The 22,915-nt window shown below is 43.2% G+C and overlaps 1 protein-coding gene across 1 annotated transcript in view; it reads right to left on the bottom strand.

The window, feature by feature from the left end:
- The window catches only part of LOC120055943 (laminin subunit alpha-3-like), a 114,170-nt gene that overhangs the window by 52,812 nt on the left and 38,443 nt on the right, over positions 1-22,915 (bottom strand). The window contains exons 10-18 of the mRNA XM_039004012.1: positions 13,160-13,291; positions 10,807-10,857; positions 10,469-10,516; positions 7,135-7,269; positions 6,800-6,940; positions 5,979-6,116; positions 5,525-5,638; positions 3,124-3,182; positions 2,345-2,444 (exon numbers count right to left, since the gene is read on the bottom strand). Coding sequence (XP_038859940.1) covers positions 2,345-2,444; positions 3,124-3,182; positions 5,525-5,638; positions 5,979-6,116; positions 6,800-6,940; positions 7,135-7,269; positions 10,469-10,516; positions 10,807-10,857; positions 13,160-13,291 — 918 coding nt within the window. The remainder of the gene's footprint in view (positions 1-2,344; positions 2,445-3,123; positions 3,183-5,524; positions 5,639-5,978; positions 6,117-6,799; positions 6,941-7,134; positions 7,270-10,468; positions 10,517-10,806; positions 10,858-13,159; positions 13,292-22,915) is intronic.

The raw sequence follows: 22,915 nt of genomic DNA, 5'->3' as shown, positions 1-22,915 counted from the left end.
CAACAACGTCGCCTATGGGCACAAACCCACCGTCCCTGGACCAGACAGGACTGGCAAAAAGTGCTTTTCACTGACGAGTCATGGTTTTGTCTCACCAGGGGTGATGGTCAGATTCGCGTTTATCGTTGAAGGAATGAGCGTTACACCGAGGCCTGTAATCTGGAGCGATTTGGAGGTGGAGGGTCCGTCATGGTCTGGGGGCGGTGTGTCACAACATCATCGGACTCAGCGTATTGTCATTGCAGGCGATCTCAACGCTGTGCGTTACAGGGAAGAGATCCTCCTCCCTCATGTGGTAACCTTCCTGCAGGCTCATCCTGACATGACCCTCCAGCATGACAATGCCACCAGCCATACTGCTCGTTCTGTGCGTGATTTCCTGCAAGACAGGAATGTCAGTGTTCTGCCATGGCCAGCGAAGAGCCCAGATCTCAATCCCATTGAGCACGTCTGGGACCTGTTGGATCGGAGGGCCAGGGCCATTCCCCCCAGAAATGTCCGGGAACTTGCAGGTGCCTTGTTGGAAGAGTGGGGTAACATCTCACAGCAAGAACTGGCAAATCTGGTGCAGTCCATGAGGAGGAGATGCACAGCAGTACTTAATGCAGCTGGTTAAACCCCAAAGAGATAAAGTAAAATAAAATGTGAAGCAGAGTCCTCTCAGATGTGACGCTTCAAGCCAACGTGTTCAATCTTGGTTTCATCAGACCAGAGAATCTTGTTTCTCATGGTCTGAGAGTCCTTTAGGTGCCTTTTGGCAAACTCCAAGTGGGATGTCATGTGCATTTTACTGAGGAGTGGCTTCCATCTGGCCACTCAACCTAATTGGTGGAGTGCTGCAGAGATGGTTCTCCTTCTGGAAGGTTCTCCCATCTCCACAGAGGAACTCTGGAGCTCTGCCAGAATGACCATCAGGTTCTTGGTCACCTCCCCGATTGCTCAGTTTGGCCGGGCGGCCAGCTCTTGGAAGAATCTTGGTGGTTCTAAACTTCTTCCATTTAAGAATGATGGAGGCCACTGTGTTCTTGGGGACCTTCAATGCTGCAGAATGTTTTTGGTATGCTTCCCCGATCTGTGTCTCGATACAATCCTGTCTCGGAGCTCTACGGACAATTCCTTCGACCTCATGGCTTGGTTTTTGCTCTGACATGCACAGGGGTGTGCTTTTCCAAATCATGTCCAATCAATAGAATTTACACATGTGGTCTCCAATCCTGTCGTAGAAACATCTCAACGATGATCAATGGAAACAGGATGCACCTGAGCTCAATTTTGAGTCTCATAGCAAAGGGTCTGAAAACTTATGTAAATATGTTTTTTTTTGTTTTAATACATTTGCAAACATTTCTAAAAACCTGTTTTCGCTTTGCCATTATGGGGCACTGTGTGTAGATTGATGAGGAAAATGTTTTATTTGATCCATTTTAGAATAAGGCTGAACACTTTCCGAATGCACTGTATGCCTGCCCATATCACAATCCCACCGCCACCATGGGGCACTATGTTCACAACATTGACATCAGAAAACTGCTCGCCATCTGCCCGGTACAGTTGAAAACAGATTCATCCATGAAGAGCACTCTTCTCCAGCGTGCCAGTGGCCATCGAAGGTGAGCATTCCCCTACTGAAGTCGGTGACGACGCCAAACTGCAGTCAGGTTAAGACCCTGGTGAGGATGACGAGCACGCAGATGAGCATCCCTGAGACAGTTTCTGACAGTTTGTGCAGGAATTCTTCTGTTGTGCAAACCCACAGCTTCATCAGCTTTCCGGAAGGCTGGTTTCAGATGAGGAAGTCTTGGGCTGGCGTGGTTACATGTGGTCTGCAGTTGTGCAGCCGGTTGGACGTACTGCCAAATTCTCTGAAATGACGTTGGAAGCGGCTTATGGTAAGGAAATTAACATTACATTCTCTGGCAACAGCTCTGGTGGACATTCCTGCAATATGCTTGCCAATTGCACACTTCCTCAAAACTGTGGCATTGTGTTGTGTGACAAAACTGCACATTTTAAAGTGGCCTTTTATTGTCCCCAGCACAAGTTGCACCTATGTAATGATCATGCAGTTTAATCAGCACACCTGTCAGGTGGATGGATTATCTTGGCAAAGGATGTAAACAAATGTGTGCATAAAATTGGAGGGAAATAAGCTTTTTGTGCATATGGAACATATCTGGGATCTTTAATTTCACCTCATGAAACATGTTGCGTTTATATTTTTGTTCAGTGTACATCAGGATGTCATGAAGGCTTAATTTTAAAATGAGTATCTGTTATGAGTGGAGCAGGACAGTATAGCTGCAGAGATACATTAGTCGAGTAAGATCATATGCAGGTCACCCACCTATACAGCCGCTGGGGTTCTCTGTTGCTAGGTTCCAGTGGAGCGGTTTACATGTATCACACAGGGTTCCATCCACATTGGGCAGGCAGCCACAGGAACCCTATATCAGGATGACACACACGTGCAAACACAGATGCACACGCACACACACACAGACAGACACATACCAAAGATCATTTAGATATTTGATTTGGAATTTTAAGACCCCTTGAAGTGTAAAAAAAAAATATTTTTCTTTTTTTTAGTAAAAAAATGTTTTGGCCTTCCTGCTATCTCTAAGGAGACGGATTGGGGGAGTCCAGGGGGTGTATTACTTGTACATCAAGCTGCCTCACACTACAGAAAGAGGAGATAGGTTCCTGCCCCATGGGCCGTTCTGGCTTAGACAAGCCTACTTACTTACAGCATATTGCGTAAAAAGTAGTAGATATGCTTTTTTTTACGCGGAACAAAACCCTACAACTGAGGTAGAATGTTTCAATAACCATTCACAATGATAGTGATGTTTTCTTTCCAACAAAACATTTCACACAAAGCAACCCCGCCACACCTCTGGAAATCCTGTGTTTCAGAAGCATTGATGCATCTTTTCCCTCTGTAATATTTAAGGAAGTCGCTTTTTCTCTTGTAGGTAGTCCCATTACCTCAGCTAATAAAACTATAAAGATTATAAAGAACGAAGAGGCTTAGAGTGGGCCATGTTGGGGGAGGCAAAAAAAACTAAAAGTAAAGTAAGTATTTCTCAGTCAGCCATGTTGTGGGAGTCATAGGTTGCATACCGTTTGTGGATCTGCTGTGGTGACCTCTGACCCTGCTGGGTTACACTGGCTGATAGAGGCTGGAATAGAGGATATAAAAACGTCTTTAAAAACTTCACGCAAATTGTTATTTTATGAAGAGGAAAGACAGCTGTGCTCCACGGAATACATTTACAGAACAGTACTTTGTTGGCAAGGTCACACCAGGGGTGACTGAAGTAACTTATATCACTAGGCTGGATATGAAAACTATCTCTACAATTATCAATTTTACACATTGTATAAACCACATTGAGAAATGTTTGCCTAATATTTGGTCAAACACCCCCCGTGAAACATAACCATTGAACCCTCTCCCGTGGGGATAGCATATCTTAAGACCAGCTCTACCTCCACATCACAAAGATGGTTTAGGTTACAGGTAGTCAATGGAATTGTTTAGAGAACAGAGCCTGTGGTCTTTTAAAAATGTTATTTAACCTTTATTTAACTAGGCAAGTCAGTAAATTACAAATTCTTATTTACAATGACGGCCTACCCTGGCCAAACCCGGATGACGCTGAGCCAATTGTGCACCGCCCTATGTGTAAATGTCCGGAATTATTGGATCCCTTGATAAAGACGAGCAAAACCATTGTTTAAAATAAATACAAATACTGAGCTTTATTGTATGCAAAACTTTTTTGGTATTATATTCTTCTATACTAATACAATTTCTCAGAGAAAGAGATTTTGTTTAACAAGTAATACAAATCTCAAAAAGATGGGGGTAAAAAATATTGGGTCCCGTTTTCAATACTGCAGCACCTTCCTCTTGAGAGGATAACGACATAGACATTCCTTCATAAATAATCTTTCCAGATTCTTGATATCCTTTGTCTGCACTTATGGGCTGCCCTCTTCAATTCAAACCTCAGGTTTTCAATGATTCTGTGGTCAATTAACTATTTATTTGTGGATTTGGTGTGTGCTTAGGGTTATTGTCTTGCTGGAAGATCCACTTGTGGCCAAGTTTCAGTCCTGGCAGAGGCAACCAGGTTTTGGGCTAAAACGTCCTGGTAGTTAATAAAATTCATGATGCCGTTGACCTTAACGGCCCCACAAAATCAACATTTTGCAATGGCCATATCAGTCTCCATACTTTAAACCCATTGAAAAACAGTCCATAAGTGTAGACAAAGGATATGGAAAGATAAGGTTCTGGAAAGATTCTGTATGGAGGAATGGTCTAAGATCCCTCCCAATGTGTTCAGTGTCATTATCCTCGCAAGGGGAGGGTGCTGAGGTATTGAAAACAGGGGATCCACAGGGATACTGGCCCATGTTTATCCAATGCTTGCCACAGTTGTGTCAAGTTGGTTGGATGTCCTTTGGGTGGTGGACCATTCTTAATACACACAGAAAACTGTTGAGCGTGAAAAACCTGGCACCTGCCTGGCGCCTACTACCATACTCCGTTCAGTCACGTAAATCTTTTGTCTTGCCCATTCACCCTCTGAATGGAACACATATACAATCTATGTCTCAATTGTATCAAGGCTTAAAAATCCTTCTTTAACCTGTATCCTCCCCTCTATCTACACTGATTGAAGTGGATTTAACAAGTGACATCAATAAGGGATCATAGCTTTCACCTGGATTCATCTGGTCAGTCTACGTCATGGAAAGACCTTGATTCAAGCAGGGGCTCCTAATGTTTTGTACACTAAGTCTATGTCCCCCTCTACTTCTATACTGTCTAAATAAACCCCCAAAATATGAAGGGAGATTTTTTTTAATGTAAATAAATAATCTAGTGAGGTACCCTGAACACTGTGGAAAGCGGAGGCCTGACACAGAACAACGATCACACTGCTGGCCCACCACCCCAGGGCGACACAGACACTGGCCTGATACTGGGTTACACATGGGGTCATAGGAACCCTCCCCAGAACACTGGCAGACTGGGGAGAGAGAGAGGCACAGAGAGAGGGACTGTGAGATGTTTCATGGGAGAATGAGATGACGTATTGTCAAATCAAATGCCTCTAACAGCACAGATCATAGTAAATCTGCTATTTGTATCCTTTAAAGACAGGAATGCGCTCATGTTTAAATGGATCAAGTCTATATGGGTCGGCTTTGCTTTCAGTGATTTGTTTTGTTCAGACAACTATGGGTAAATCATAAAAATAGAATGACTAGATAAGACAGATTTTTATTTATGTGGGGTAAATCAATATGGGCTTTAAGGGTCATTGTGGGAGAATCAAGGTCTGTAGCTACAGCGCTGAATAGGCTACATTAAGCCCTGTGAGACTAGGCATCAGTTTTTCCATCAGCAGCAGCTAGGTCATGTAAAGGTTGATGTGGGCGAATCAGTGTCTGCAGTGCAATAGCCCTCCCGTGGGTGTGGCCAAAACAAGAGGGTGAAAACACGCACAGACACAGTCTGGGTATCCATAGTAACCGGGGGCACACTGGTCACATTGCTGTCCCACGTAGTTGGCACGGCAATGGCACTGTCTGTTGGGCCCGCAGACTCTGTCAGTCGCACCTGCACCGTCACAACGACACACTGTCACTGTGAAAAGTGGTGGGAAAGAGATGACTGTTTCCATCTACTACAGGTTGATGGGTCAATAATGAAACAAAACAGTTGATTAATCTTGAACTTTTGTGGGGTCATGTTTTGGTGTAAAATTAACTTCAAATAGGTCACATTTTGAGAATGAAAATAGCTGATCTATTTGAGAGGGAGGTCCTCGACCTCAATATATCCAGTGGGGCTGTCATATCATATTACCACATTACCTCCACTTCACAAAGTAGTTCAGGTTATAGGTATGCCTATGAAATATTCTAGTGTGCAGAGCCCGTCGACTAAGAAGGGTTACCTGAACATTGGGGAAAGCGGAGGCCTGACCCAGCACAACGATCACACTGCTGGCCCACCACCCCAGGGCGACACAGACACTGGCCTGATACTGGGTTACACATGGGGTCATAGGAACCCTCCCCAGAACACTGGCAGACTGGGGAGAGAGAGAGGCACAGAGAGAGGGACTGTGAGATGTTTCATGTGAGAATGAGATGGCATAGTACTTCAAATCAAAGCTTCCGACGCCACAAATCATACTCAATATGCAATATGTATCCTTTAAAGACAGAAATGAGCCCACACTAGAATACACTTAGTTTAAATGAGTCAGTGTTGCCTTGTTGATTTAAGTGTATTGGTTAAGATAACCATGGGTCAACCATAGAAATATAATGACTAGATTAGACAGATTCTATTTGTATGGTGTAAATCAGTGTGAATGACAGTGTGGGGCTTTACGGATTATTGTGGGAGAATCAATGTAAGTAGCTCTACCGCGGTGTTTCCCAACTCCGGTCCTCCAGTACCACCAGCAGACATTTTTGTTGTGGCCCCGGACAAAAACACCTGATTCAACTTGTCAAGGGCTTGATGATTAGTTGACTAGTAGAATCAGGTGTGCTTATGGGGCCACAACAAAAATATGTACTGTTGGGGGTACTGGAAGACCAGAGTAGGGAAACACTGAAGAGGCTACATTAAGCTCTGTGAGACTACGCATCCGTTTTTCCATCAGCAGCAGCTTGGTCATGTAAAGGTTGATGTGGGCAAATCAGTGTCTGCAGTGCAGTAACCATCCTGTGGGTGTAGCCAAAGCAAGAGGGTGAAAAAACGCACAGGAACATTCTGGATATCCATAGTAACCAGGGGCACACTGATCACATTGCCGTCCTATGTAGTTGGCACGGCAACGGCACTGTCCGTTGGGCCCGCAGAGTCTGTCAGTCACACCTGCACCATCACAACGACACACTGTCACTGTGAAAAGAAGTGGTGGGAAAGAGATGACTGTTTCCATCTACTACAGGTTGAATTTTGTCAATAATGAAACAAAACAATTGATTATCTTGTGGGGTCATGTTTTGCTGTAAAATGAACTTCAAAAAGGTTTTGAGAATGAAAATTGTTGATCTATTTGAGCTGTGGTTTGGTGAGAGGGAACGGTTCCTCACTTTGGCAGTTAGGGAAGGTGTGATGTCCTGGTCGACAGCGGTCACATCGCTGGCCTTCCACCCCTTCACGGCACACGCAGCGCCCTGACGCATCACACAGCTCCAGAACTGATCCACGTCGGTCACACAAACACTCTGAAAATAAAAATATATATAAAAAATAAAAAATACATTATTGATTGCATACACACTATCTGAATGTAAATAAACACAGAAGACACATTTCATCACACAACACCAGAAAAGCTAGATTGAGGCTCAATATACACTGCTCAAAAAAATAAAGGGAACACTTAAACAACACAATGTAACTCCAAGTCAATCACACTTCTGTGAAATCAAACTGTCCACTTAGGAAGCAACACTGATTGACAATAAATTTCACATGCTGTTGTGCAAATGGAATAGACAAAAGGTGGAAATTATAGGCAATTAGCAAGACACCCCCAATAAAGGAATGGTTCTGCAGGTGGTGACCACAGACCACTTCTCAGTTCCTATGCTTCCTGGCTGATGTTTTGGTCACTTTTGAATGCTGGCGGTGCTCTCACTCTAGTGGTAGCATGAGACGGAGTCTACAACCCACACAAGTGGCTCAGGTAGTGCAGTTCATCCAGGATGGCACATCAATGCGAGCTGTGGCAAAAAGGTTTGCTGTGTCTGTCAGCGTAGTGTCCAGAGCATGGAGGCGCTACCAGGAGACAGGCCAGTACATCAGGAGACGTGGAGGAGGCCGTATGAGGGCAACAACCCAGCAGCAGGACCGCTACCTCCGCCTTTGTGCAAGGAGGTGCACTGCCAGAGCCCTGCAAAATGACCTCCAGCAGGCCACAAATGTGCATGTGTCTGCTCAAACGGTCAGAAACAGACTCCATGAGGGTGGTATGAGGGCCCGACGTCCACAGGTGGGGGTTGTGCTTACAGCCCAACACCGTGCAGGACGTTTGGCATTTGCCAGAGAACACCAAGATTGGCAAATTCGCCACTGGCGCCCTGTGCTCTTCACAGATGAAAGCAGGTTCACACTGAGCACATGAGCACATGTGACAGACGTGACAGAGTCTGGAGACGCCATGGAGAACGTCCTGCTGCCTGCAACATCCTCCAGCATGACCGGTTTGGCGGTGGGTCAGTCATGATGTGGGGTGGCATTTCTTTGTGGGGCCGCACAGCCCTCCATGTGCTCGCCAGAGGTAGCCTGACTGCCATTAGGTACCGAGATGAGATCCTCAGACCCCTTGTGAGACCATATGCTGACACATGCACATTTGTGGCCTGCTGGAGGTCATTTTGCAGGGCTCTGGCAGTGCACCTCCTTGCACAAAGGCGGAGGTAGCGGTCCTGCTGCTGGGTTGTTGCCCTCCTACGGCCTCCTCCACGTCTCCTGATGTACTGGCCTGTCTCCTGGTAGCGCCTCCATGCTCTGGACACTACGCTGACAGACACAGCAAACCTTTTTGCCACAGCTCGCATTGATGTGCCATCCTGGATGAACTGCACTACCTGAGCCACTTGTGTGGGTTGTAGACTCCGTCTCATGCTACCACTAGAGTGAGAGCACCGCCAGCATTCAAAAGTGACCAAAACATCAGCCAGGAAGCATAGGAACTGAGAAGTGGTCTGTGGTCACCACCTGCAGAACCATTCCTTTATTGGGGGTGTCTTGCTAATTGCCTATAATTTCCACCTTTTGTCTATTCCATTTGCACAACAGCATGTGAAATTTATTGTCAATCAGTGTTGCTTCCTAAGTGGACAGTTTGATTTCACAGAAGTGTGATTGACTTGGAGTTACATTGTGTTGTTTAAGTGTTCCCTTTATTTTTTTGAGCAGTGTATAATGGGAAGCCCCACAGGCTTTCCCACCACATGTGCCATTAGCAATGGGCCTTTCTTTAGCACAGTTAAAGATTAAATTCCTTCTTGTAAGGACACTGTGTCACAACTTCCACCGAAGGTGGCTCCTCTCCCTGTTCGGGTGGCGCTCGGCGGTCGTCGTCGCCGGTCTACTAGCTGCCACCAATCCCTTTTCTTTTTCGTTTGGTTTTGTCTGTCTTGTGTTCACCTGTGTCTAGTTTAGGCTAATCAGTGGGGTATTTAATCTCGCCCTACCCGCTAGGTTTTGTGCGTGATTGTTTGTGTATCTGTCGTTGGTTTGGGTTGCGTTTTGTTTGTTCTGTTAAACAGGCGTTTTCACAGGACTGTTTTCCCGCACGTTAGTTTAGTCAGAGGAGGGTGTTCCTCCGTGTTCGACTGGACTGCGTTCCTGTTTCTTAGTGGCTGCTGTTGTGGTCCCGTGCCTGTTCTGTTGATGGACTTGTAATAAAAAGCCCTACTTGAAATTCTTACTCTCCTGTGCCTGACTCCACACCCACCTCTCCTAGGGAGAATCTGACACACTGGATGAAAGTAAATTATTTTTGTCGCCCACATTCCCAGACAAACAATAAATATCGGAGACTGAGACAGAGTAAAATACATCCTTTATATCCTTGTTTCAAATAAAAACAAGCTATTTTTCTAATCTGGCATTTTCCCCCAAGTTGATCCCAGCGAGAGAGAAAACAAAGTCAACCGGCAATTTGGGAGGGGACCGTTCATAGATATTAATAGAATGTCTGTTTGTTTCTCCCTGAACCATCCCAACTGACCCAGTGGCATCATGGGAAGAAGACATGCTGGCTACCATCAGGCAAGAAAGAGCACTTAACCTTCAGAACCCCATTAAAGAAAACATGCTGATATTCCAAAGTCAGGATTTTGAAATCAGATGAGTACACAGTGCAGTTAGTGTTATCACGCACACGCACACACCTTTAACACAAAGTAAACCCATTTGGATTGAGTGGTCCCCTAAAAGGTCTAGTAATCCTCTGTTTTATGACCTGTCCTGTCCATATATAACTCAACAGCATGGCCCACAGAAAGAGTCTGAGGCAGTGCTCTCTACAAGCAGGACATCTCAAATAGAGAGAGCGTGGGAGGGGGGAGAGAGAGAGACAGAGGAGAGAGAGAGGATGAGGGGGGAGAGTGAGAGCGGGGAGAGAGAGGATGAGAGGGGAGAGTGAGAGCGGAAAGAGATGATGAGGGGAGAGTGAGAGAGAGGATAAGAGGGGGGAGAGAGGATAAGAGGGGGGAGAGAGGATAAGAGGGGAGAGAGAGAGAGAGAGAGAGTGAAAAGGAAAGAGAGAGAGAAAGAGAAAACACAGAGACAAAGATAGATTCTCAGCCTCATTCCCTTAGAGGTGTCAGGAGCCCTAATGCCTTACAGGAGTCAGAGCTGAGGTGCTGTAAAAGCTGTTAGTATAGCGTAGGGTAGTCTAATCACACTCACGTTGACAGCTGGGTGGTCCGAAATAACCAGGAGGGCAGGCAGTGGGCCCTGTGGAGAGAGATGAAAAGAAGGAGGGGGAAGGAGAGGCAGACACAGAGACAGAGTGAGAGAGAGGGGGGTGCAGGGAGGGAGGGAGAAAGAGAGAAGTGTTACACTATAAAGAAGGCAACAAACTAAATCAGATAAACAAGATCATTATCAGAGTGATCAGACTAACATATCATGAGAAAACATGGGTAGTTTATGTTTATGTGGTCATGTTTTGTCTTGTTATAAAAGGGTATGTTAGATTACATTACACTGTGGTTACATTATAGTATAATGTGTACAACACTTACCCACTATATGGCCGGCAGGAGATTTAGTGGTGGGCTGGTAGATTGGATATCCTGATTTAAAAGAAAAGCGTAAAATCTATTTCAACACCATGAATATCTACAGTTGTTTGTGTGCTGTGCTCTACCCCAGTAATCTTGTAATCTACTTGGTACGAGGAACAAGCTAAGAGCTAGTAGGAAAGAAATTGTATTGAACACCCCATGAAAATGCAAAATACTGCAACATCATTTTAATCATACTGATTCATAAGCTTTAAGATAAAGACCAAAAAGAAAACCTCCTGGCAAATAGAGATATTATTGATGGACAGCAGCCCACCCCAAACAGAACCTGATTTAGTTACTACCAGGGAGTCTGTCTACTATACATGTTTAGACTGCTCTTGGAGCACTCACAGCCTCCAAAAGATAAAATCCTGCTTTTTTATAATCGCATCCAGTAATAAATCTCTGTACTGTATTAATAAAATGCCAACCCAAATTCTTCATTCCACATTAAATCTTCTGTTTATATGACAAGGGAAAGCTAACCACCTGGGGTCGATTACTCACTCATTACAATTTCTGTATAAAACCTCTGTATAAAAGTTGACATGAAAGGTTTAGTTAATGATTTGTGTCTACCATAGCTAAATCAACGGGGTAATCAAGATATGTATACAGCCCCTTTTGTTTTTACTGTGGAAGGCATGATTAGACTATGGGGATGAGGAGGGTCGTTGTGGAATGTAGCCAGGACAACATCATGTTTCACTTTCTATGGGATTGGACTGTTCCAGAGAACATCAGTTAAACAGATTCCAGATTTACAATATCAGTAAACAGTGAGGAGTGAGGAACAGAAAGCATCTTCAAGATGACACTGTCCTTGTTAATACAGCAACTGTGGAAAGACATGAGAGTGGGCATGAAAGTAACATATATTAGTCAACTGTGTTTCTAATAAGAACTTGGTCATTTAAGAAAATAGACAAGCTACTTTGGGAGAATAGATAGACAGTACAGTATAACTGCCAAACTCTCTCACAAACACATAGTGTGACACATGGTGATTGCTGTGACAACTCCTAAAGTAAGGGCTTGTCAATCATGGCTTTTGGTCTGACAGCATGTGAAGCACGAGGAATGTTCTGAATACAGAGTTGAAACATGACCTTATGCATCATCACGCACTGACACAATGTCTAAAGGTCAATAATCAGAATACGAGAAGAACGAACAACTCAAGCTAAAGACATGCAGGGTGAGGTGTGTCTCTGTTGACATGGTAAGGTGAAGGTCTGACAGAATGGGGAGAGTGTGGTAAAGGATTGGTATTTCATTTCTTCTGAGAGTATGTTGTAGCAGTACTGCAGCCTTTGGATGAGTTGCCTTCACTGTCATTTGTATCAATGTATTTATTGTGTGTTTATATATCTATGATCCTAAAATGTAAATTCATTATTACATGCAAATCCAGTTAATTGATGTTTTCCAATCAACTCAACCTTTACCTGTTTGTGTGAATGTACAGTATTTCAACTCTGTAATTAGAACATTCCTTGTGCTTCTCATGGTGTCAGACCAAAATCCATGATTGACAAGCCCTTACTTAAAGGACGTCGCCACATAGAATGTAGAATGTAGAATGTCCCTTTAATTGTCAGTTGACTACTTGTGAGCCTTTCTAATTAGCTAATTGCACACACCTGTGGCTTCCTGCTTCAAGTGCTCAGTTTCTTTAAAAATGGAGGATGATGTTCAGTGTGAGGAGGACTGCTGGTATGGCATGAAAGTTTGAATAAAAATAGCCTATCGCCATTTCTGTCTCGTCAATGTGAGAGGGCATCGGCCAGCTCCCTCACACAGCTCCACAGAAAACATATCCTGCATACTTGTGTTTTTTTTCTTTAGATCTGGGAATGTTGATCCAAAACATTAAGTCATTCGACAAAAATTCTTACATGTTATGTAGGAATGAGGTCAATTAGCCTTCTTCAGATCCCAACTCCTCACTACATTCTGCATGGGCTCTTACTGTATAGTAAAGCTTCCTCTGAGGTCAAAAGCAGGACATCCTCAATTAAGAGCTTCTGAAGGAGTTTCCTCCCTCATCCTGGGTCCAAATATAAACCAAGCTAGGGCAGGGCTATATTATACGCCTTCTTATTTGTTATTCATTCATACGTTTGTTCATTCTCCCACTGGTCATTCAGTCATTTATTTGTTGTTCGTTGGTTAATTTGTCCGTCTGTCCCTCCATCCATCCATTCATTCAGTCAATAATTTCCTCTGTGTACAACATATTTCCCATCCCAATAATTGCTTTATACAAGTAATTGGTACATCTTAGAAATGAGGAGAGTTTACGTACTGATGCACTGTGGGTAGCCATAGTAACCATCTGCACAGCGTTCACAGTTGTTTCCCGTGAATTCTGCCCGGCATCGGCAGCGTCCTGTCCCCATCTCACAAGCAGCAGTCGTCCTGGCATCACACCTGCAGGCTGTAGTCACACACACACACACCGACACAGAAACTTCAGTCATGGGAAAAGACTGCACTTGCTGCTTGTGACATACAGTGCATTCGGAAAGTATTCATACCCCTTCGCATTTTATTACATTACAGCATTATTCTAAAATGTATTAAAAAAAATAAAAAAATCCCATCAATCTACACACAATACCCCATAATGACAAAGCAAAAACAGGTTTAGACATTTTTTTAAATGTATTACAATTTTTAAACTGAAATATCACATTTACATAAGTATTCAGACACTTTACTCAGTACTTTGTTGAAGCACCTTTGGCAGTGATTACAGTCTCGAGTCTTCTTGGGTAAGACACTAAAAGCTTGGCACACCTGTATTTGGGGAGTTTCTCCCATTCTTCTCTGCAGATCCTCTGAAGCTCTGTCAGCTTGGAAGGGGAGCATCACTACACAGCTATTTTCAGGTCTCTCCGGAGATGTTAGATCGGGTTCAAGTCCAGGCTCTGGCTGGGCCACTCAAGAACATTCAGAGACTTGTCCCGAAGCCACTACTGCGTTGTCTTGGTTGTGTGCTTAGGGCCATTGTCCTGTTGGAAGGTGAACCTTCGATCCAGTCTTAGGTCCTGAGCACTCTGGAGCAGGTTTTCATGAAGGATCTCTCAGTACTTTGCTCCGTTCATCTTTCCCCTCGATCCTGACAAGTCTTCAAGTCCCGTCCGCTGAAAAACATCCCCACCATGCTTCACCGTAGGGATGGTGCCAGGTTTCCTCCAGACGTGACTCTTGGCATTCAGGTTGGAGATGGTTGTCCTTCTGGAAGATTCTCCCATCTCCACAGAGGAACTCTGCAGCTCTGTCAGAGTGACCATCGGGTTCTTGGTCACCTCCCTGACCAAGGCCCTTCTCCCCCGATTGCTCAGTTTGGCTGGGTGGCCAGCTCTAGAGTCTTGGTGGTTCCAAACTTCTTCCATTTACGAATGATGAAGGCCACTGTGTTCTTGGGTACCCTTCCCCAGATCTGTTCCTCGACACAATCCTGTCTCGGAGCTCATTCCTTCGACCTCATGGCTTGGTTTTTGCTCTGACATGCACTGTCAACCATGGGACCTTATATAGACAGGTGTGTGCCTTCCAAATCAATCAATTGAATTTACCACAGGTGGACTCCAATCAAGTTGTAGAAACATCTCAAGGATAATCAGGATGCACCTGATCTCAATTTCTAGTCTCATAGCAAAGGGTCTAAATACTTATGTAAATATCTGTTTTAAATATTTTATTCATTTGGAAAAATGTCCAAAACTTGTTTTCGCTTTTTCATTATGGGGTATTGTGTGTAGATTGATGAGGAATAAGAATAAGGCTGTAACATAACAAAATGTGGAAAAAGGGAAGGAGTCTGAATACTTTCCGAATGCACTGTATACGACAACAATCAAAGAAAATTATTATGGAACTAACAAGCTTTCACAGTCTGTGTTTTCCCAAGAAAACACGTTCCGCTGTTGAGCTCACTTAAGGGCTTAGAAGTATTTCCTATACATGCAATGCATTAGTTTCTCATCCAGACTGACATCAGAATGGAAATTAAATGAACATACTATGTGGGCATAAACAGTACAGTGACGTCAGGATTGTGTTTTTATCAATCTCCTGCTAAATTGTTCCTCAGTCAACGGACAATAAACACTCCAGGCTTGGAGTTGTCGTCTCCGCCGGCTGGGGCGGGGCCAATGCAGTGGGCTCTATCCAGCTTCGGGGTGATGGAACGATGGCGGGCACCCAGCACATCCGCAAAGAATTCTGACATGAACTTAACTGAGTCCCCTCCTTCACGTTTCTCTGGTATACCAACAACACGAAGATTGCAACGGCGAGAACGGGATTCCAGGTCATCGGTCTTGTCAATCAGCTTTTGGTTTTCGGAGCTCAGACAGGCAACCGTTTTCTCAAGTCCTACTCTGCGGTCACTGTACTCACACAGGTCATGTTCAAAGCCATCAATTTGGCGGCCTTGTTCATCCGCAGCGGCTCGGACACCATCTAGGACGGCGGAGAAGTGGGCCAGAGCAGCATCGATGGCAGTTTTGAGCTGAGTGGCAATGGTAGCTGTAATTTCCGAGACCAGAACCATACGGAGGTTCTGAAGATCTCTGGAGAGTGTGACCGCATGAGGCTCTGTAACAGTTGGACTGGAGTCGGCGCCATTACCATTCACATTTGCCATCGCAGTTGAAACGCTAGTTACAGGTCTTCTGCTCCTCAGGTCGTGTGACATTTTAATCAAAAAGGTAACTTACGAACTCATCAATTAAATATGATATGTAAGAGAGTGGAATGCAAATGACAAATTTGGCAAAATTAACTAATGGGTAGGAGCCTTATCCACAAGCTTTTTCTCCATTCACATGCTGATCCGGAACTCCAAGAATTATATTTTTTCTGATCATACGCTAGGCCTACGTCATAAAGTGGCAACAACACAGTGGATTCCAATGCAGATATTCATGCATATTTGGTACATCATGTGTGAATTTCATAAGGGCTTGTGATTCGTGATCTGTGTAATACATAATATTTGTCAATGCAGCATATATACTGCGTACTGTAGCTGTCAGAAGTCATAATCTTCCTAGGTCGGTAGATGAAAGATGCGTCACATCCCGTTTTCTAAGTCTAGAACCCAGAGAATAAATACAGCCCTCCTATTTTAAACTTGAAGTTTCTGTCCTCAAGTCTTTCCTACTCCATCTCTGTTAAATGTTGCATCAGGATGAAAGGGGGGATGGAGGGAGGGGGAGAGGTAGAGGCCTGGGTTATTCTGGAGTGAAGTAACAAGACCAACAGTAAAACTGTGTTCCCATAGTCACCGTGTTAGAACTCCTCTGCATCTAAAACCTCAGATGAGAGGACATTCATATGAATCTTACGTTTTAGTATATTGTTCTCATATTCAATCAAATACTGTAACTTCAAGGAAAACAATGATGTTTCAATTTGAGATTGTAAACACTAGCCTATGTGACCATTTGAAATGCAGATCCATCATAATTATGAAGGGAACATGTCATACAACAGGCAAATTAATGTGGTACTGGAGTAACCCATGTACTGTAATAATCCATGTACAGCTGTCGTAGCCCAACTAATAATAGTAAATTAATGACAGTAACAGGTTGACATGTGGCTTGTGAGCCCTTGAAAGCACAACAGAGATCAACAGGGTTAATTCATGTTGATAGATGCCTCCCCAGAGTTACAGCAGGCTTTACTAAAGCAATACAGCATTTTGAGATTATTCTAGAAATCAGGAGATATGGTTTACCAGGTAACCCATTTGAACACCTGAAAAACATTCAACATTAAAACTAAATATATATTTTTTATAGCCTAAACTGTATCTTTGTTCATCTAAAAAGGTGAGAATTAGTTCACTATAAAGTAGGAATAGGGCCATAGATTATCCTAGAAAACCACCCCTACTGTGTGACAAATGACAGAAGCAGTTTTTGGCTGTACCAGCACAGCAGATACCATCTATTGTAAAAAGCCCTACGGACCTTGTTAGAGAATAGAAGTAATGTGTAAAGTGAAGGTAATTTGGTATTTGTCAGGATACATATTTTTTGTTCATTCAAGTAAGAAGAACCTGTGTGGGCTTCTTGGAGAAAAAAGGCAATTATTATATAGAACAGAATGTATGGAAGGCAATATAATTTTCTTGCTGAATTATGACTAACTACAAAACAAATTGTTCTTGTCTATGTTTATGTGAACAAGCGAAACACTTATAATTTGACAATCAATAATTTGAACACTGGTTGACTAAGATAGAGGCCTCTTCCAAACCATCATGACGGTCCATTTGATATACAGTTGAAGTCGGAATTTTACATTCGCTTAGTCATTAAAACTCGTTTCTCAACCACTCTACAAATTTCTTGTGAACAAACTATAGTTTTGGCAAGTCGGTTAGGACATCTACTTTGTGCATGACACAAGTCATTTTTCCAACAATTGTTTACAGACAGATTATTTCACTTAATTCACTGTATCACAATTCCAGTGGGTCAGAAGTTTACATACACTAAGTTGACTGTGCCTTTAAACTGCTTGGAAAATTCCAGAAAATTATGTCATGGCTTTAGAAGCTTCTGATAGGTTAACTGACATAATTTGAGTCAATTGGAGGTGTACCTGTGGATGTATTTCAAGGCCTACCTTCAAACTCAGTGCCTCTTTTCTTGACATCATGGGAAAATCAAAAGAAATCAGCCAAGACCTCAGAAAAAAAATTGTACACCTCTACAAGTCTGGTTCATCCTTCATCCAGCACTTTCCAAATGCCTGAACGTACCACGTTCATCTGTACAAACATGGGTACGCAAGTATAAGCACCATGGGGCCACGCAGCCGTCATACAGCTCTGGAAGGAGACGCGTTCTGTCTCCTAGAGAAGAATGTACTTTGGTGCGAAAAGTGCAAATCAATCCCAGAACAACAGCAAAGGACCTTGTGAAGATGCTGGAGAAAACAGGTACAAAAGTATGTATATCCACAGTAAAACAAGTCATATATCGACATAACCTGAAAGGCCGCTCAGCAAGGAAGAAGCCACTGCTCCAAAACCGTTTGCAACTGCACATGGGGATAAAGATCATACTTTTTGGAGAAATGTCCTCTGGACTGATGAAACAAAAATTGAACTATTTGGCCATAATGACCATTGTTATGTTGTGAGGTAAAAGGAGGAGGCTTGCAAGCCGAAGAACACCAGCCCAACCGTGAAGCATGGGTGTGGCAGCATCATGTTGTGGGGGTGCTTTGCTGCAGGAGGGAATGGTGCACTTCACAAAATAGATGGCATCATGAAGCAGGAAAATGATGTGGATACATTGAAGCAAAATCTCAAGACATTAGACAGGAAGTTAAAGCTTGGTCGCAAATGGACAATGACCCCAAGCATACTTCCAAAGTTGTGGCAAAATGGCTTAAGGACAACAAAGTCAAGGTATTGGAGTGGCCATCACAAAGCCCTGACCTCAATCCTATTGAAAATTTGTGGGCAGAACTGAAAATGCGTATGCGAGCAAGGAGGCCTACAAACCTGACTCAGTTACACCAGCTCTGTCAGGAGGAATGGGCCAAAATTCACCCAACTTATTGTGGGAAGCTTGTGGAAAGCTACCCGAAATGTTTTACCCAAGTTAAACAATTTAACGGCAATGCTAGCAAATACTAATTGAGTGTACGTAAACAACTGACCCACTATGGATTTTGATGATAGAAATAAAAGCTGAAATAAATCATTCTCTACTATTATTCCGACATTTCACATTCTTAAAATAAAGTGGTGATCCTAACTGGCTTAAGACAGGGAATTTTTACTAGGATTAAATGTCAGGAATTGTGAAAAACTGAGTTTAAATGTATTTGGCTAAGGTGTATGTAAACTTCAGACTTCAACTGTATATATGTCACTCCCTTTGGTTTCTTCTCCAGTCGTCATTGTTCCTGTATCTGTCATGTCGGTACGCTGTTTGTGTTTCTTGTTTTGTTCATTTATTTATTAAATAGAGAGGCAACCAGTCCGCTCCGGATCCCCAGGATCGTTCCTGGGGTTGGCGTCCTGTGGCTGGAGCCGAACGCGCCGGAGAGGGGGTACTGTCACGTATGCTCTCTCTCCAGTGTTGTAGGTCGTCATGCTCCCGCGCCTCAGCCAGTTCGATAGGTTCCCGCGCCTTAGCAGAGGTGACCGGTCCGCTCCTGATCCGCGGGATCATCATCTTGGTTGGCGTCCTGCAGCTGGAGCCGCGCGTTGGGGAGGGGGTACTGTCACGTGTGCTCCCTCTCTGGCCTCTAGGTCACCAGGCTGCTCGTTAGGGCACACACCTGTCACCAGCGTTAGGTGCATAATGACACTCACCTGGACTCCATCACCTCCTTGATTACCTGCCCTATATATATATGTCACTCCCTTTGGTTTATTCCCCAGTCGTCATTGTTCCTGTATCTGTCATGTCGGTACGCTGTTTGTGTTTCTTGTTTTGTTCATTTATTTATTAAATGTATTCACTCCCTGAGATTGCTTCCCGACTCTCAGCGTACATCGTTACAGGAGGTCCTTTTTATTTGGCTAGATGGATAACGTAGTAATGCATGGCTACAATTCCAGGCTTTTGCAGAGCTTTACTCTGTTTTTTTTCTTTACTTTCATCTAGATACTTACTGAAGGACTTTTCACCACTTTATTACGCCCTATTGATCAGTCGTACATCTACAGACACTCGGCCCCTTTTATTTTTTGTAACAGGGTAACATACTGTGGGACACTTATTTCCCCATCCTTTGTTTTGGTTATCTGTTGACCTACTTTACCATTTTGTGAATGCCTTTTCAAATATATTTCACGACTGGTGCTACGGAGCCTCTCCGCGTTAGGATAGGAAGGTTTTCTGTTTATATGCACCGACGCTGCGCTGTTTCTATTCGCTGGGGAGGGGAGGGGGAGTGACATTTTCGGTCCAAATGTATTCTAAAAAAAAAAATAATAAGCTTTTTTCAGCAGTTTTCTCTTATCTTTGCAAATGCTTGGTCTGTTTTCACACCTTTTTCATTTCAATATTTTAGAACGCTACAACACTAATAATAGTACTACCGGTAGGCTTAATCCTATAAAGCTTTTATCTTGGAAAACTAAGGCAATGAACAATCCTGTCATGAGGTCTAGGGTCTTCTCTCATTTGAAAAAGCTAAAAGCAGATGTGGTATTTTTACAAGAGACCCATTTACGCAGTAAAGATCACTCAAGGCTGCAAAACTCCAGGTTTAGTCAGGTTTTCCATTCAGACTAACTCCAAAGCCGGAGGGGTTGCAATTTTGGTTAGTAAAATAATACATTTCTCTACTACTAATGTTATTTCAGACAGTAATGGGAGATATTTAATCATAACTGGCACCATTTGGCACACACCTGTATTATTGGTCTATGTATATGCTCCTAATTTTGATGATGTTGAATTTGCCAATGGGTTGCTGAGGAAAATCACTTCTCTGAACACCCATCTTTTGATATTTGTCGGGGATCTGAATTGTGTTATTAGCCCTGCTTTAGACCGCTCCAACCACAGAACTATGTCTCCTTCTATGTCAAAGTCCGTCTCAGATTTTATGGTTCAGAATGGGTGTACAGATCCCTGGAGATGTCAGAATCCCCAGGCAAGAGAGTATTCTTTCTTTTCACATGTACACCATTCTTTTTCTCGTATTGAATATTTCTTTATTGATCATAAGTTACTTCCAAATGTCACCTCTTCTGAATATTTACCCGTTGTAATTTCTGACTATGGAGCTTTAGCCCTCGACAGACTCGTACTCCTCTCTGGAGATGAAATTCTCTTCTGTCTGATGCAGACTTCTGTAACGTTATCTCCACTTCTATTGATCATTTCCTTTTTTCAAATCAGACAAGCTCAACCTCTCATTCTCCCTTATGGGAATCACTTAAGGCCTATCTTAGAGGAGAAATGATTTCTTATTCTTCTAATTTAAACAAAACTCAGAAAGCTAAACTAGAAGAACTCTTAAGCCATCCTTGACTCAGACCATCAGTATGCCCTGACGCCATCCCCAGAGCTATATAAGCAACGCTTGAACTTACAATATGAATTCGATCTCTTGTCCACTACAGATGCAAAACGGTTACTATTGCATTCACGTGGTACCTACTATGAACATGGCGACAGGGCAAGTAGTCTGCTTGTACACCAGTTAAAACACAGTTTACCCATCTGATTCCCAAAATTAATGATTCCTCTCATAGCTTGATTTCTGACCCTATGGGGATCAATGACACCTTCAAATCTTTCTATTCCTTTCTATTTCCATCAGATACTGCCACTATGATTACATTTTGGGTGAACTGGAGACTCCCACAGTTGAGGCTGAAACTGCAGATGACCTTGATTCTCCTCTCAGCTTTCAGTCTATCAAGTCAATGCAGAGCAGCAAGGCTCCAGGGCCTGATGGGTTTCCAACTGAGTTCTTTAAGAAATTCTATACCAAGTTAGCCCCTTTACTTTTATCTATGTATAATGAATCACTTGAACGTGGCTCGTTGCCACCTACCCTAACACAGGCTTGGTTTACAACTACTGAGCACTGGTTTACATATGCTCAGCAGAATGAGTCACTAATTGGTCGAGGTAGTATCGAATGAGGAAAACAGCAATTGTCCCTAACATGTCACCATATACAATAACATGTCTTCATATACTATACAATGGGAGTCCAAAAGGGTTCAGTATAAATGATCCCCATTGTCTTTGTAAGCTATGAGCAGGTAAAACAATATCTATGGATTTTCTATCACGTTAAATCATTCATTTGTAAATAATTTGTTACAGGTTTCAATATCAGCCAACGGAACAGGTTACAGTTTGCAACAGCACAGTGAGTGGCGAATGAGCATTGACCTTAATTGAGTTTGTGGCTTCTATGGTTTTCTAAGCACTGAGGGCAACCATTTTAATTCCATCACCTCTCAAAGCCCAATCACAACGTGCAGCTATTTATGTGGCGAGGAGGAACAACGACATACTATGCTAGCAATAGTGGTTGGTGCGTGTGTGTGTGTGCCTGTCAGAAACAACACCAAAGTCTATGGAAGTCTCTGTTCCATTTTGGTCTTACGTATTAGTCATAGGTCAAAAAGCAAGCTACACTAGCCATTTACTAAACATTAATACCCCAACTATTTGATATACAGTACCAGTCAAAAGTTTGGACACCTACTCATTCATGGGTTTTTCTTTATTTTTACTATTTTCTACATCGTAGAACAATAGTGAAGACATCAAAACTAGGAAATAACACATATGGAATCATGTAGTAACCAAAAATATATTTTATATCTGAGATTCTTCAAAGTAGCCACCCTTTGCCTTGATGACAGCTTTGCACACTCTTGGCATTCTTCATGAGGAATGCTTTTCCAACAGTCTTGAAGGAGTTCCCACATATGCTAAGCACTTGTTGTCTGCTTTTCCTTCACTTTGCGGTCAACTCATCCCAAACCATCTCAATTGGGTTGAGGTCGGGTGATTGTGGAGGCCAGGTCATCTGATGCAGCACCATCACTCTCCTTCTTGGTCAAACAGCCTTTACACAGCCTGGAAGTGTGTTGGGTCATTGTCCTGTTGAAAAACAAATGATACTCCCACTAACTGCAAACCAGATGGGATGGCATATCGCTGCAGAATGCTGTGTTAGCCATGCTGGTTAAGTGTGCCTTGAATTCTAAATAAATCACCAACAGTGTCACCAGCAAAGCACCCCCACACCATCACACCACCTCCATGCTTTACGGTTGGAACCACACATGCTGAGATCATCTGTTCACCTACTCTGCGTCTCACAAAGACACGGCGGTTGGAACCAAAAATCTCAAATTTGGACTCATTAGACCAAAGGACAGATTTACACCAGCCTAATGTCCATTGCTTGTGTTGCAAGTCTCGTCTTCTTATTGGTGTCAATTTGACCACGAAGGCTTGATTCACGCAGTCTCCTCTGAACAGTTGATGTTGAGATGTGTCTATTACTTGAACTCTGTAAATCATTTATTTGGGCTGCA

This window comes from Salvelinus namaycush, chromosome 11, assembly GCF_016432855.1.
Source record: "Salvelinus namaycush isolate Seneca chromosome 11, SaNama_1.0, whole genome shotgun sequence".
In the NCBI taxonomy this organism is placed as follows: domain Eukaryota; kingdom Metazoa; phylum Chordata; class Actinopteri; order Salmoniformes; family Salmonidae; genus Salvelinus; species Salvelinus namaycush.
The sequence above is the reverse complement of the archived record's forward strand: the minus strand, read 5'-3'. Positions and strand labels throughout refer to the sequence as shown.